This window comes from Leptonychotes weddellii, chromosome 1 (assembly GCF_054177405.1).
Source record: "Leptonychotes weddellii isolate Sample4059 chromosome 1, ASM5417740v2, whole genome shotgun sequence".
NCBI classification, from domain to species: domain Eukaryota; kingdom Metazoa; phylum Chordata; class Mammalia; order Carnivora; family Phocidae; genus Leptonychotes; species Leptonychotes weddellii.
Window position 1 is genome coordinate 6,506,829 of NC_138369.1, and position 16,041 is coordinate 6,522,869.

General features: G+C 55.5%; 1 protein-coding gene across 1 annotated transcript in view; it reads left to right on the forward strand.

The window, feature by feature from the left end:
• Positions 1-16,041, forward strand: part of DNM2 (dynamin 2) — a 57,630-nt gene that overhangs the window by 23,870 nt on the left and 17,719 nt on the right. The window contains exons 6-13 of the mRNA XM_081805384.1: positions 337-497; positions 3,408-3,550; positions 5,740-5,875; positions 7,079-7,146; positions 9,089-9,227; positions 10,198-10,284; positions 12,260-12,330; positions 15,632-15,683. Coding sequence (XP_081661510.1) covers positions 337-497; positions 3,408-3,550; positions 5,740-5,875; positions 7,079-7,146; positions 9,089-9,227; positions 10,198-10,284; positions 12,260-12,330; positions 15,632-15,683 — 857 coding nt within the window. The remainder of the gene's footprint in view (positions 1-336; positions 498-3,407; positions 3,551-5,739; positions 5,876-7,078; positions 7,147-9,088; positions 9,228-10,197; positions 10,285-12,259; positions 12,331-15,631; positions 15,684-16,041) is intronic.

Consider the following 16,041-nt stretch of genomic DNA (forward strand, 5'->3'; position numbering starts at 1 on the left):
TTAAAAAAAAAAAAAAAAAAAGATGAGCTGGTCCCTCTCCCCCTTCTTTTTTGAGGTGGTTTTCTTGTCTCTAAAGCTCAGTTTGGGGGTTTCATCTTCTCCAGAGCTTTCCTCTGTCCCCCACCTCACACCAGGCCGGGCGTCACCCCTCCTTCCTCCAGACACTTCTGTTGCTTTTCGGGACTGCTCTTTGTGTTCATGTTCTCCGCGTTTCTGAGGAAACGGTCCGGCTTGTGGCCCGGTCTGAGAGTGACCTATGGGACAGGGTCCATGGTGGGCATCCAGGCACCTTGGCCTGCCTGGCACTGCCCCTGCCCTGACCGTCTGTCCCCGCAGGCTACATCGGCGTGGTAAACCGCAGCCAGAAGGACATCGAGGGCAAGAAGGACATCCGTGCGGCGCTGGCGGCCGAGAGAAAGTTCTTCCTCTCCCACCCGGCCTACCGGCACATGGCCGACCGCATGGGCACCCCGCACCTGCAGAAGACCCTGAATCAGGTACGGCCAGGGTTTTGTGCCCGTGTAGTCCGCTACGCTGCTGGCCGTGGTCCAGAGCAACACGGGTCCCAGCCACATTTGGTTCGGGGCCTGACGAAGGGGGGTTGTTCCGTGAGTCTCTAGCGGCACAATTATCTCCATTGCTGTTATTGTTGCTTTTATTTTAATTATAATTAAATACTTGGAATTGTCTAATCAGCGTACCCAGAGGTTTGCATACAGTTCCTGGTGTCGGTGACCTGGTGACAATGGCCTGGCCCTCACCAAGGCAGGGTGCCCGGGAGCACTGGACGGGACCTCTGCGGGGCCGAAGCCCAGCCCCACCTCTGACCGGGTGGCCCAGCCTGTCCGAGCCCCTGTCCCCTGGGTGTCAGCTGGGAACCATCACCGGCCGCTCTTTCTGTACTGGGAACGTATTCTCAGCTTTCGGAAACCACGAGCATGCCGTGAGGTGCCCCCGTCTGCCCCCCCTTCCACCCGCGGGACCCACTGTCAACTGTGCCTGCGCTTCTTTCTGTCCATAGAAGCAAAAAGGACTTTCGAGAATCACAGTTCTCCCTTTCTTACCGTAAAGGATGACGTAGTTGTGGATGCCTCTTCCCTCCGCCCCCCGCCCACCCCGCCCCGCATTTGGGTTTTTCTGCTCAGCGCTATCTCCTGGAGCCCTGGCCGGGCCGAAAAGCACCCTTCCCCGTTCTTTCTCATGGCTGCGTCGTGGTCTCTGAACGCACGGGCCACAGGCTGTCCCGCCAGGCTCTCTTTGGAGAGCGACCACGAAGGTGGCCGTTAATGTGAATACCGTCGTACGGCTCGTGTGTGGATTTCTCTGGAGAGTAAAATCCCTGATGGGGGATTACGTAGGCACGCTGTGACAGGCCGTGTCTGTCCTTAGGGTCAGTCCTGGTTTGTCCACCCAGGGTTGCAAGACGTGCCCTTTGGATACTTGGTGGCAGCTTCCCAGAAGGGGGGAGGAACTCAGAGCCACAGTCAGGCAGGCGGTGGGGGCACAGTGGCAACGCCCAAGCAGGGCTGTGTCCTCAGGAAAGGCATATTTCAAATGTGGGGGCGCAGCCTCGGAGCACGTCCCCAGATGAAGGCACGATGGGGGCCAGGAAGAGCCAGTGCAGAACAGGAAGGCAGAGGGGGCAGCTGAGGGGAGCAAAGGGGACGGAACGTGTCCAGTGGGAGGAAGTGGTTGGCCTGGGCGAAGAAGGGGGAAGAAGGGAAGTAAAATGCCCCGCAGTTGGTGGGGGCCTCCGCTGAGGGCTGGCACGCAGGCAAGGGGCCTGGCTGGCCTCTGGGGGGCCTGGCTCTGCATCGTGGCACTTCCTGGAGCTGTGCCCACCCCCGCCCCGCATTTCCCCGTGAGCACAGCGGGGCTGCTCTCGTGCTCTAGGATGCTGTCAGACACTGGGGTGAAGGTCTGTAGAGCGTGTAGCCTCCATGCCCCCCTTAAAGGCCTGCGGCTCCCACAGAGGGGTCTGGGACCAGCCGCTGGGGCAGGGCCCCCAACCACAGAGGACTTCAGCAGGGCCATCAGATTCATAAGCACCGAGTGTGAGGCTCCCTCACACCTTTTTTGTAGCTTGAGGATGGATGCTAGTAAATTCTTGTCTGTTGTGGGAAAGATGGCAGCAAGGGCTTCTTTTCACTTTTAGGGTATTAGCTGCTTTTATGGCTTTTGTTTTGTTCCCTCCCTCCTGCCCCCGCGTCTCTCTTTCTCTCTATTAAGATAAAAAATAAGGGCGCCTGGGTGGCTCAGTTGGTTAGGCGACTGCCTTTGGCTCAGGTCATGATCCTGGAGTCCCGGGATCGAGTCCCGCATCGGGCTCCCTGCTCAGCAGGGGGTCTGCTTCTCCCTCTGACCCTCCCCCTTCTCATGTGCTCTCTCTCAAATAAATAAATAAAATCTTTAAAAAATAAAAATAAATAAAAAAAAAATAAAGTCATACAGCCCAAATACAGTGACTATCCCTTTCTTCCCATGTGGCGCTGGGTCCTTTCCCCAGTGGTGGCCAGTGTCACCACTAACTGGGCTGCCTTCTAGCAACGCTCAGGGCCTGGAGAGACCACTGTGTCTGTAATGCCCCCCATCACTACCGCCCTCTCCCTCCTCCCTTCCCTCTCCCCTTTCTTTCCCTTGCCTTCCCTTACTTCTTTCCCTCCCTTAACAACGGTTTGTTTTCTGTTCTCTCTCACGTTTTCTCTCACCACCCATCCTGAGGCTTATGCTGTAACCTTTTCTGCAGCGCTGCTTCCTCTTACAACTTGTGAGCAGTTAACACCCCATGATTCCAAAGCAGAAGAGGAGAGGAGAAGGGGCCACAAGGAGAGGCCCCCTTCCTACCCGCCTGCCCCACTCCGGCCTTGTTTCCACTTTTGCTTCCCGTAGAGCTTCCTTCTCTCTGTTCAGGCAGCTAAAACTACGTTCCTCCTTTTCCCTGTCTTCCACAGAAGGAAGCACATGCTGTTACGTTCCTTTCATTGGGGAGCTTGTTTCCATCTTAGTTTATAGGGCCCGTCCCTGCGTCTCTCCATCTGCCTGTTGTTCCATGGCCCACGTGGACCGTCACCCACGGGCCAGTCCTTCAGTGCGTGGGTCCTTGGGTGGCCTCCTGGGCCTCTCACCAGAGCACTTGTGGGAGGCTGTTGCTGGTCGGCACACGTGTCATGTGGACCCTGCGGCACGGACAGCCTGGTTAGCTGCCCTACGGGGGCCACCTCTTCTTGGCCCAAAACCACTAGTGTGACTCCAGCCGGAGAGTTCCCTGGCTTTCTCCTGAGGCTGGGTGGTGTGCTGGGCTCAGTGGGGCATCTCGGCATCGGTCCTTGGAAGGTGCTACGGGCCGGCCCCTTCCCGGCATCCCGCCTGTCCTAATCTCTGAGTTCTGGCTTCTCTCCCTTGCCCAGCAACTGACCAACCACATCAGGGAGTCGCTGCCAGCCCTGCGGAGCAAGCTGCAGAGCCAGCTGCTATCCCTGGAGAAGGAGGTGGAGGAGTACAAGAACTTCCGGCCCGATGACCCCACCCGCAAAACCAAAGCCTTGCTGCAGTACGTGCTTCCCCCCCCCAAGCCCCCCAGCCTGGCTCATGGGGTCCTCTGCCCAGCCACAGGGTCCCAGGTCCAGGCTGGGTGCCGGTCCTCAGTTGTCCATCTGTTCACTTAGTGTAACATTTGTGGAGAGCCTCCTATGTGCGGGGCCCTGTCCTGAGCCCTGGGGTTGCCACAGTGAATGGGGCAGACAGCAATCCCTGCCCCGTGTGCTTAGGACGGGGATGGGGGAGGGATGGGACAGAAAATAAGTAAGAAAACACGTCATGCATTAAATGGTGAAATATTAATGTGGGGAAGGGGCTAGGGTGCCGGGATGGGCCTGGGGGTGCCATTTAAAACAGAGTGGTCAAGAAGGCTGCGCTGAGACAGAGTCCGGCAAAGACCTGGAGAGGTCAGGGATGGGGGCCTGGCCAGTGCAGAGGCCCTGAGGCAGGACTGTGGTCTGCAGTGTTGCAGGGGGCTGTATGACAGAACAGAACGAGTGAGGGGCAGAGTGGAGGAGGGAAGGGGACGGGGCAGAGCATTCAGGTCTTTGTGGGCCACAGGGAGGAATTGGGCTTTTGCTCCAAGTAAGGTGGGATCCATGGAGGGTTCTGAGCAGAGGAGGGATGGCCCTGATTCAGGTATCATAGGCGCCCTCTGGTGGCCGTGGGGAGGACAGACATGGGGGACTGGGGTGGGAGCCAGCTCTCTCTGCTCTGTCCTTGGAATTCTCACTCGGACCCTGAGTCGGTGCTCACTATCCCAGCTAAGAGCTGTGGGGGACTCTTCACAGCCGTCCTGCTGTGAGGCAGGGGGTAGGTGTGCCCCACGATCCCAGGCTCGCTCTCTCTCAAGGCTTCTCTTGCCTCTGTATTCCCGGTTTCTGGACTACCAGGAATCCTGGGTGCTTGGCTAGAGTGCGATCCAGAAACTCCCTGGCAGCTCATAAGGCAGATGGTGCCACCCATGTGGCTCCTCCCCTGGACACACCAGAGGGACACCACCCGCAATGGCCATCATAACCCTGCTGTCCGTGTCCATCCCTCCCCGCCCCCCGCCACTCAGCACTGCATGGTGGAGGGTTCAGGGGTGAGAATGCTTTTATGCTCAAACTTAACACTGTTTACTTCTTGTGGGCAAAGAGTTTCTTGGGATCTGAGACCACCCTATGCCTGCCCTCCCACCGGATGTTCAGGGAGAACCCTATTCACTGGCAGCCACGCCTGGCTGCCCCGGCGTCTTGCAGGCATCGGCCGTGTTTGCTCACGAGAGCTGGGCATCTCTTCGCTAGCAAACTGTGCTTCATGCTGCTGGCCCAGTGGGGGCTGGTCCCTTAGTTGCAGCAGCTCCCCTTCAGGGCAGACTGCACGCAGAACTTGAGAACATCAAGAATTTGGAGGGGGGCAGAGATCCAGAAATGATTAAGGCAGACAGTGCAAGAAACTGGGGAAGCAACTAGAAATGCTAAGAAAAACCGAACACTAATAAATACTTTAGTTTTCCGCTGCTCACATGGTCACAGTACTAATCAGCAACACTTGGAGACCTTTTTAAGGGCTGGACTGGGTTCCAGGGGCCCGTGTGTGGTATTAACATATTTCATCAATTATGTGAGCACTTTTTAAAAAGAAAAACATTTTAACTTCCCTGAATTCAGAAGTTTGAGGTGAATCACCATTAACTAGCCAGTTTTTCTGGCATTTTTTCTTTTTTGTGGGGGTACAGACTAATAGTGCTCTTTAGGATTGGTGATTTCTTGGAGTTAATAAAATCTAGAAGTTCTTTGAATCCTCACAATGACCCCATGTGGGGACACTGTTAAGATCAACTCACTATGCAGAGGCTCAGAGGCTCAGAGGGGCAAAGACACCTGAATTGTGTGGAGGGGCTACCTTTTCACTCACAGTTCTGCCTGATCAGGGCAGAGGTTGCTAAGCTGTGACCTCACCCCCCACTCTTACCATCTGCAAAATGGGAGTAAAAACTGCTACCACCAATCACCGTACTGGGCCCATAGAGCGGGCCTGGGGTGTCGTGATTGCGTGCCATGGGTAGTCCTGTAATTTATTTGTTTTGGTCTACGCGTACATTGTGCTGCTAAAAAAATGAAAAGGAGCATATAAGCCACGGCTTGACTCAGAGCGTGATTCTGGAGCTGTGTCACAACCTCCCCTCTGACGTTCGGGTTCTCTTTTTCCTGGTAGGATGGTCCAGCAGTTTGGGGTGGACTTTGAAAAGAGGATCGAAGGCTCCGGAGACCAAGTGGACACGCTGGAGCTCTCCGGGGGTGCCCGAATCAATCGCATCTTCCATGAGCGGTTTCCCTTTGAGCTGGTGAAGGTAGCGCTGCCAGGCTGGGCCCTCCTGACTCTGGTCAGGGCCTCCTCCCAGGCCAGGGGGTCTTGAGCTCCTGCCTCCAGGCTTCTGCCTACTGTGGGCGGAGGTGGTGGAGATGTCACCTTCGGGCTTCCTTCCCTGAGCAGGCAGCTTCGAGGTGTGCAGCAGACCCATAGGAAAGTTCCATTTTTGCCCTCTGACGAAAACCAATACACATTCTTTGCAAAATACATAGAAATCATAGGTCGATTCTCATGGGAAAATGCCCTCCTCGTGGTGAAGGGGAAAAAAAGCAGGTTAAGGAGCCAACACGTATAGCATAGCATACAGATAATATTTACAACACCCTTCCACATGAAGGCTGTGTCTCGATGTGTGTCTTTGCATAGACAGATCTGCAAGAATACTCATAAAAATGTCAGTTGTGGGATTTGAGATTTTTTTTGTTTATTTGCTTGAAGTTTTATACTTTTCATACATCATTTTTATGAAAACCAGTAAAATTATTTTCAATAGAAGATCAAAAGCTAAAGGGATGAAAACACCCATAATCCTAACATCTGCAGACAACTCCCGTTAGCATCTCGGTGTTTGCCCTTTCAGGATTATTTCTGTGCAAACGGGTAAGTCCCCAGCATACACACAACACAGCACATCTGCTCATCCATACTTGAAAAATGATTTATTGTGTCTCTGTACCCTGCTTTTTTCATATGGTGGCCATCTTTCCAAACCAATCATTTACATTTCATGCATTGCTAATGGCAAGATAATATCTTATGGATGTCCCATCATACATTGAACCAGTCTCCCATTATTAGACATTTAAGTTGTTTTCACATTTTTTAGCAGTTACGAATAGTTCTATGAACATAACTAATTCTTATGAATTCCTCGAGGTAGGTTTCTAGACCGTTTAAAACTGCCTGAGAGTATAGTTACGTGTTTGGAGGACCTTGATTGGTACTGCCAAATAGTCCATAAAAAAGTTTATGTGAATTCATGTTCCCTCTGAGAGAGAGTGAGAGTGTTCATTTCAAGCCATCCTCGCTGAAATTGGGTTTTAATGTTTTTAAAAATTTTGACCAGTGAAATAGTCTGCCGTGTGAAAACAGCCACACACAGGACATACGTTCCCCAAATACACACCCGTTGTGGGGGTGCCGCAGGTACCTCTTTGCATGTGAGTGATTTGTCTGCTCTCAGATGGAGTTTGACGAGAAGGATTTACGGCGCGAGATCAGCTACGCCATTAAGAACATCCACGGAGTCAGGCAAGTTCCAAGGGGAGAGCTGCCATGTTCCCTTCAGCTCCGCGGCGCCACTCTCCAGCCAGTTGGTCCCCCATCCCTCCAGGTGCCCTGAGTGTGAGGCCTGGAGAGGGCTCCTGGGTGGTTTTCGGTAGCTTTAAGTCTCTCCCGTGGGCCTCCAAGGGCACTCGAGGGCGGGTGTGCTGTCTTGTGTGGATCTGTTGTAGGCCACGGGGCTGCTTGCTGCCCTTGGGTTAAATGTAGGTTAAACTGCCCAGTCAGTTGGCATGAGCCCAGCTTAGAAAGCTCACTGTAGCTTTGCCCCGGGGGGTTGCGGGGAGCCAGAGCTGAGTCACGATTACAGGAACCCAGCATGCGTCCCCATCACAGGTCCCCCGTGAGACTCCTAGGTCCCCTCTGTTATCCGACAAAAGTAGTCACTCTGGTTGTCCAGTCTTCCATCAACCCTGGGGTCCTCGGGTCATCCTGTGGGTTTCCAGGCAGTGGATGCAGGCATCCGACCCCCAGACCTGACTCAGTCTCGGGGCCCTGGCCCGTGCCTATGAAATTGCTGACCGTGCTTTGTTTCTCTCTGACTTATCTCCCCTACCCCCGGGTACGGATGGTTTTAGGACCGGGCTCTTCACCCCGGACTTGGCATTCGAGGCCATTGTGAAAAAGCAGGTCGTCAAGCTGAAAGAGCCCTGTCTGAAATGTGTCGACCTGGTTATCCAGGAGCTAATCAATACAGTTAGGCAGTGTACCAGTAAGGTATTGGGCCCTTGGCAGGGTGACTCCTGGCCTTGGAAGCGGGGGTATGGGGGTTTGGTATCAGGCTCCCAGTGCTGCTCCAGCCTTTGCCCTTCCCCCCACCCAGATTGCCTCAGTTTCCAAGAATGTGGCCTTCTCCCTGGGGCTCGGGCAGTGGCGTTGGACTGGGTGCGATGTCTGGGAGGGAGGGGGGGTGCGCCAAGCCTCCAGAACTGGCCTGACTGGTGGGCAGGGCTCCCTGGGACCCTGATACCAAGCCTAGCATGTGTCTGATGGACGTGGGGGTTTCGTTGGGCTGTCGCTTTGCTGCCTTCTGGGAAGCAGAGAGGGACCCCGCGTCAGCTGTTGGGAGGCCAAGCTCCCTGAATCCCCCCCCACAAGCCGTTACCCCTTCTTAACGAATGCCTGGCACCCTCAGGCTTTCTGGAGCCAGCCACTTCTCTGTCCCCAAGGCACTAAGAGAGGTCTGAATGCTGACAGCAGACTGAGTGGGTGTCCGGCCCAGCAAAGCTGGCTCCGCTCCTTGCTGCCTCCACCAGGAGCCCTGGCTCCCTCCGGGTGTGGAGCTGTCCCCCCAGGCAGCACGTCCTCCCAGCCACTAGGCCCCAGGCATCTGTGTGCTGCTGTTCACGGGCCACCATCTCTGGCCGGCGGGACGCACTGGGCTCCCCCGCAGTCCTGGTTCCCAGGGCAGCACGCTTTGGCCGGACAGCTGAAGTCCTTCCCAGCGGGCGGTTTATGCTTGCACGTCCGCAGAGGCCCCAGAGCCCTGGGTCAGTCTCCTAAGGCAGGGAAACTCTGCTTGAGCCTTCTGTCTCAGTCTGGAACAGCCCACATTTGCTTCTTAAGCTTCTTCGATTAGAAAAGGGAGAGAGAGAAAAACCTAGATGGGGTGGAGATTATTGTCCTAGAGTCCACTGTCACAGGTGTGAAAATTCGAGGGCTTCACATTCCCTTCGCCGTCTGAATGGTGATACTGACCCCCTAGCCCCACCCCGGCCCCAGCCTCCCCTCCGACCCAGGACTCCTCCTTGATCTGAAGCAGCTTCCGGGGCAAATGCGGGCACAGGCTCCTACTTGCATGTCACTAACCAGCTGACTCTCCTTTCTTCTCTTTCTGTCTCCCATCCCACGTGTGTGGCCTGCACTGTCCCTGGGTGTCTTTCTACCTCATCCCGCCCTCCGCATGACCCAGGACGGGGCTCTTCACCCCCGACATGGCCTTTGAAGCCATTGTGAAAAAACAGATTGTAAAGCTTAAAGAGCCGAGTTTGAAGTGTGTTGATCTCGTGGTCTCAGAGCTGGCCACGGTCATTAAAAAGTGTGCCGAGAAGGTAACCGAAGGTTTTGTTGTCACCTGCGCATTTGTCCCGCATCTCCTCTCCCCCCATGTTAGTCTCCACCTGCGCATCTGGAAAGTCTGCCTCAGCAGGCACCCCCTTCCGTGGGCCACCTTTTGCTTGGCAACATCTCAACTTTGCCTGGCAGACGAGAGGGGGGAGTCGCAGTGCCTAGGTGTTCCACGTTTCCAGTTTGGGCTCTGATGGGGACGGGAGGCCTGGGGTGTTGCCAGGGACAGTCACCAAGCAGGCAGTGGGGACGAGCGGCGCGCCTGTTCCCGGAACCCCTAATTAGAGGAGGAGGGTCTCCACCCATCACCCAGCGTGAACTGTGATCGGTGCGCGGACCTGTGAGTTTGTGTGTTACGGGGCAATTCAGAGGCTTTCCACTAGTGACTTTGACCGTCCGCTCAGTTTTCCCCAACACGTGGACTTAACCCAAACCTTGGAGGGTGGGCTTCTCTGTGTTTGGTTCAGTTAGGATCGGGGAAGAGCCTTCTGTAAGGGGGTCCCTCTGAGGTAGATGGCCCAGATGCCGCTCCCGTCATCCTAGAATAGGCGCTACTCACTCACGAGCTGGGCGAGAGTTCCCGCCCCACTGGCCCGCTGGCCCTGATTAGGCTTGGTGTCCTTGCTCTCACCCCGTGCTGGGTGGAGGGGGTGGCCATCACTCTCGGGCAGTAGACACACACCACCCACTTTCTCTTGCCACTTTCCACCTTCAGATCCACTCTCAAAAAGCATCTCTGCTCGTGCGTGGGCGCCCTGTCACTCTGTCTGGCACACCGTCGCCCCACCGTCCCCTTCTTGTCTCCCAGCTAGGGCAGCTATGAGACAGGAGTGCGGTGGGGACTCGGTAGGCCCACCCCTGGTCACTCCCCTTCCCTCGTGTTCTCTCTGTGGTTCATGTTGTTTCCTGTGCCACGAGGACTCAACCAATGCCACCACCCCCCCCAACCCCCAGCTCAGCTCCTACCCCCGCTTACGAGAAGAGACGGAGCGAATCGTCACTACCTACATCCGGGAACGGGAGGGGAGAACCAAGGACCAGGTAATTGGCTTTTTGTTTGACTTTTCAGGTATAATTTATGTGTGTAATTTTTTTTTATGTGCTTAAATCTTGAGCATACATTGCCTTGAATAATGACAGATGCATAAAGCAAGGTGACCCCCACCTCAGTCAGACCCCCACCTCCGTGACCCTCAAAATTCCTGTCCTTTGCCCCACCCCCAACCCCAACCCCAACCCCCAGGCCCTGGCAACAGCTGGTCTGCTCCCTTGTCCAGAATGTCACTCAAATGGATGCATGTAGTATGTAGCATCTTGGTTCTGCCCTCCCTCACTCAGCGTAGAGCGTTCAGGATTCATCCCTGTTGTACGGGGTGTTTGCGAAGGTTGTTGCTGTTGATCGCTCAGTGGTGTCCCGTGGTGTGTGTGGGCCACAGCTTACTTACCCGTTCGCCCAGCAGAGGATGTGTGGGTGCTTTTTAGGTTTTAACAGTTCCCTCGTGGAGACCGTCCAGGCACACACAAGGACAGAGAGTGGGGCTGGTCCCCACACCGCTGTGGCACGGGTCTCACCTGTCACGTGCCCAGTGAGCCCACGGCTGTCCTTTCGTCCCCGTGGGGCCCTCGTCTGGTCTCGGCCCCTCCCCCCAGTCGTCCACCGTGACCTCTTCGCCGGTGTTTGTTCAAACCAGAACAGGCCCCCGTGTTGGGTTCGGGTGTGATGCCCCCCGTGTCACCATCAGTGGAGCAGGACGTGGCTCATTTGTCCTTCAGAGGGTCCCCCAGTCAGCCTGCGCCCCAGCCCATGTGGCTTCTGTAGCCCGGAAGTTGTATCAAAAGCTTGAAAGATTCCAGTTCGTTTTGTTGTCGTCAGGGATGTGGCTGTCCCTTCGCCACGCCAGAGTGCCTGGTTGTCCCACGGCCAGCACCTCTGGGCGCCGGCCCAGGGCTCTGGCCCATGGCGCTCAGGCTTATAAAACCAGCAACAGTGGCTCCCATGCACAGAGCCCCCCAGCATTTTACAGCAACCCCACAAGGTCCAAGTGCCTGGCGTGTTTCACGCTTGAGTGCTCAGAGGCACAGTGAAATGACAGGAAGAGGCAGGGTGTTGTGTAAAGGCCTGTCCCTTAGCTGAGATGACATCCTGACTGGCTCCTAGTCGCCTGGGTTTGTGTGTTCCATTCTCATGCCCTCACCTGGCCAAATTGCCTTCGCTGGGTTTTTGTTTCTTTCTTTTTTTGTTTGTTTTTTTAAGATTTTATTTATCTGACACAGAGAGAGAGAGCGCACAAGCAGGAGGAGTGGCAGGCAGGGGAGAAGCAGGGGCTCGATCCCAGGACCCTGGGGTCATGACCTGAGCCGAAGGCAGACACTTAACTGACTGAGCCACCCAGGTGCCCCTAAATATTTTATTTATTTATCTGTCAGAGAGAAAGAACAAGCAGGGGGGAGCGGCAGGCAGAGGGAGAAGCAGACTCCCCTCTGAGCAAGGAGCCCGACGCGGGGCTCGATCCCAGGACCCTGGGATCATGACCTGAGCCGAAGGCAGACGCTTAACTGACTGAGCCACCCAGGCGCCCCTGCCTTTGCTGTTTTAATGTAGCACTTACAACACGCCAGGCGCTACTCTAAACATGCTGTGAATTATTTAACCCTATGCAGTCGGGCCTCTCGTTGCCCCTTCCCACTGTTCAGTAACCTGTGGCCAAGGGTCCAACCACCAGGCAGGGGCCGAGCGAGACTGCAGCCCAGGTGGTGAGCCCCAGAGGCTGTGCCTGAAGCCACCACACGGCTGCCTCACTTTGCTCTGTTGGCCCAGGCTTGCTTTTTTGTGAGGCCCTGAAGGTTCAAAGTACCCATGCCCCCTTCCCTCTGCAGATGTACCCCAAGGTATGTATGTGCCTGGGAAGCAGTATGGTTCCAGCCCCCCCTGCTGGTGGGTGTGGGAAGGGCTCCCGCCATTGCCATCCCCGCCAAGCTCAGCTCAGTGCTCATAGTTAACCCCACTTTCTTCCAGATTCTTCTTCTGATTGACATCGAGCAGTCCTACATCAACACGAACCACGAGGACTTTATTGGATTTGCCAAGTATGTACTTTTCAGGACAGTGGCTGGTGGGTGGCACCAGTGCCTGCCCTCAGAGCCAGGCCCCGAGGGAGGTGGCCGAGTTGGCTTCCCTCAGCCGACTAGGGCAAGAGGGTCTTTCTGTCAGGGTACTGGGGTGAAGCCTGGAGCCGCCTGGGGGTATCTGGAAGCTTTCCTGGGCTAACAGCAGCCCCCATCCTCACTGTCCTCAACATGCCTCCTGTGGGGCCGACCTCTGGTCAGCCGCCTTGGGAAGGGTGAGGCTGGCAGCATGCTTTCCTTCCTGCGTGACTTCTCAGAGCCTTCTATAAACTGTGCAGCTTTCCCCGGACTCCCCCATCTGCACTTGGCCCTTTCACGGAGCGTCTCACAAGCTCTGGGCTCCGACTCTGGGGGCTGCTCTCTGGGAGGTGCTGTCCAGGCCCTCCGTGGCTTCCGTCTATATACCATAGATTCAAAACTGGAACTTTCCATGGCACCTGGATAAGGGGCCAGCGCAGGGATCTCTGATTTTGGCATGATGTAGATGTAAATGCTGGTGGCCTCAAGCATCGCTCACTGACTCCCTCAGCCAGCTTGGGCGTCATGTAGATTGTTCTGGTGGCTCCTGAAGGTCTTCTTGCCTGAGCCCAACAGAATCACGGAATCAGCAGTAGCCAGCTTCCTTGCATTTGCTTAGCATTTCTGGTGTGTGTTCTCTGTGCCAGGCTCTGTGACACAGCAGTGAGCAAGCACAGACCCAGGTCCCCACCCTCAAAGGAAGGTCCCGTGCCAGAGACAGACATGCACCAAACCAGTTAAGACACAGTGCCATCACTGCTGGGGTCAGGGCTGTGGGAGGCTTGTGTTGAGTCCGGAGGGCCACCTTCTGGCCTGGCCTCAGGGTTGCAGGGAGGCTTTCTTGTGGAGAAGTGCCTGTTAGAGCCCAGTGTTGGGCTAGCAGGCTGGACAAGAGGATCTTTCGCTCAGGGGTCTCTGTGCTGGACTAAGCACTTACTGAGTGGAACATGTACAATTGCACTCAACACAGTTGGTCAGCTGGTCTTTGCTGGGCAGTTGGTAGGTGAGTGGAAGGAATGAATGAATGAACGAATGAATGAGGGCATGATCAGAAGCTGCTCCCCATGCCCAGATGAGCCAAGGGCCCTGGTTGGGCCATCCCTGCTTTGGGAGGGCTGGGGGACCCTGACCACGGGCCACACCGCAGGTGCGCCCCCTGTGCCTCTTCCCCCAGCAGCCAGGTGTGTGGGGGCTGAAACGCTGGTCCCCCTCTTTGGTTTGCTGCTGTTTTCCTCACCTTGATGTCTCTGCTTCTCACACTTCATCCACAGTTCCTTCTCACAATCTCTCCTGTTTTTCCTTTGACCACTCCACTCTTTCCTCTGGATTCCTGGGCCTTCCCACTTCCCCCAGCTGTTACTATACTGAGCAGCTGGTGACCGGGTGGGTATTGCCTGCTGTGTGCCTTTTTCCTGGTGTGTGAACGGGGTCGCCCTGGCTGGGCGCGGGGGCCCAGGGTGCCAGGCTCCACCCAGCCCAGGCACAAGCCAGGGTCCCAGCCTTGGGGGGGGGATGTCCCCGCGGGCCCACTGGATAGCCTTGGAGCACTGTCTCGGAGCCAGGCCCGGTGCAGGGCCTTTGGGGCAGGACGGTGAACAAGCAACACTTAGCCTTGCCCTTTCAGAGCCCACAGGCTGGACACGTGTTATTGATCACTTTGTCACAAGGCAGACAAGAGTTGGAAAGGAGAGTAGGTGAGGGGCTGTAGGAAAGTGGAGCAAGGGATGTGGCCTGGAGAGACCGCCAGGTGACAGTCAGGGGACCCAAACAGTGTTGGAGACAAGGAAGGAAGGCCAAGAAGCAGGGAGGCATGGGGAGACCAAAGCAAGGTGGAGGTGAGAGCCCAGGCCCCGTTGCCAGGAGGGCCCTGTAGGCCGGGGGAGGACTTTGGACTCCTTCCCCCCACCATTCCCCACTCCCTCCCACCCCCCCCATCCCCAATAGCAAGACATTCCTGATTGGGTAGAGGCAAGGGAAAGGGGCAGCTTCATCAGCTGCCAGGGGAAGGTGGGAGCCAGGAAGCCCCTCGGAAGCAGCACATCCGGGACCTCACTGGCATCCAGCCATCACTGTGTGTGGCTTAATCAGTCCTGTCTCCTTCAGACACTGTTGACCGAACTCCATCCTGTGCTTAGATGTTCTGGGCTGCTTTCTCACTGCCCTCTAAATGCAAAAACCAGGACCCAGAGAAAAAGCTCTATAATGAATCCACTGAATGTTAGGAAAATTGTTGGATAAATTCTTCCCCCGTACTTAATGTTTCAACCTTTACTGATCTAGGAAGAGAAGCCTATTTCCTTAACTCTCTCTCCCCCTCTCTCCTTCTCTCTCTCTCTCTCTCTCTTTCTCCTTTATCCCAACAGCCAGCTTGAACTTTCAGGTACAGCCCCAGAGGCAGCCAGTAAAGGAATGAAACAAGGTGGTTTGCCTTGTCATATTCTGAAAGTTCCTAAAGCAATATGTATTCCTAAAGGAATATCTTATTCCTAAAGGAATACGACAAGAAAAGAAAATAGGATGTCTAAGTTATAGGAGATATCCCTTATTTGCAGGTGGCGTTGTGATTGTCCCAGTGGAAAACAGGATGAACAAGGGAGCTGAGTAGGTTCCCACATACAAGATATGTGACCTTCATCTGTGTGGCACAAACTAGCTAGGAAACAGGATAGCTGAAGAGGAAAAGAGATCAGGGACTATAGACAAATAAGGGACCTTAGAGAAACACACCCTGTGGACCTTATCTCTCCTCTGCATTGGGCCAGGAGCCATCCAAGATGTTTTCACGGTGGGCAGCTGTCCCATGGTCTGATCTCCCAGGCTGGCCGGCTCTGTGGTCAAAGCCTTTGAAGACTTGGTGCCGGGGTCAGTGATGGGAAGAGAGGGTGGAAGAAGCCTCAAGTTTGACCCCCAAACAGCCTGGTGCTCAGGTTATTCTGAAGCCACTACGGCCCCCTCCCAGCCACCTGGGAGTCCAGCTTCTCGGGCCCCCGCCTTGGAGGCTCTGGGGCCATTGACCCCTGGAAATAGCTGGTGCTCTTGGGAGTGGCTGAGGTCAAGGCCTCGAAGCCTTAGTTTAACTAAATACATTTTCTTGTTGCATGAGCCCGACTCTTTGCCTTGGGCAGCCCCTTGTGCGTAAGGGGCTTCTCTCTGCCTCTGCCCTTAGCTGACTCCTTGACCTCCCCAAGGGACAGAGTCCCTCCCGCGTGTCGCCACACGAGTCCTCTCTCTGCTTTGTTTTCAGCGCCCAGCAGAGGAGCACACAGCTGAACAAGAAGAGAGCCATCCCCAACCAGGTAGCCCGCCCCCCTCAGCCCATAGCTCTACCCTTGGGGCCGATGGGCACTTAGGGACCACTGAGCCCAGTGATGGTGCCTGGCTCGTGGCATGTCCTACCAGACCCTTTACCCCCACTCCCCAGCCTCTTGAGTCTGTTCAGGTTTTGATGTTTCAGGAAACCCATCTTTGAGCTGAAGCTCTGGCACAGGCTGGGGGGCAAATTTGTACACCCACAAGGCCCTGTCTGACATCCAAGGCCACACTTAGAACTTGACCCTTGAGAGGGGGGCAGCCCAGTCACCCATGGGTGTCTGCAGACAAATTGGGTTCCTGGTCCTAGCCCCAGAGACTCAGAATCTGTGGGAGGGCCTGGGT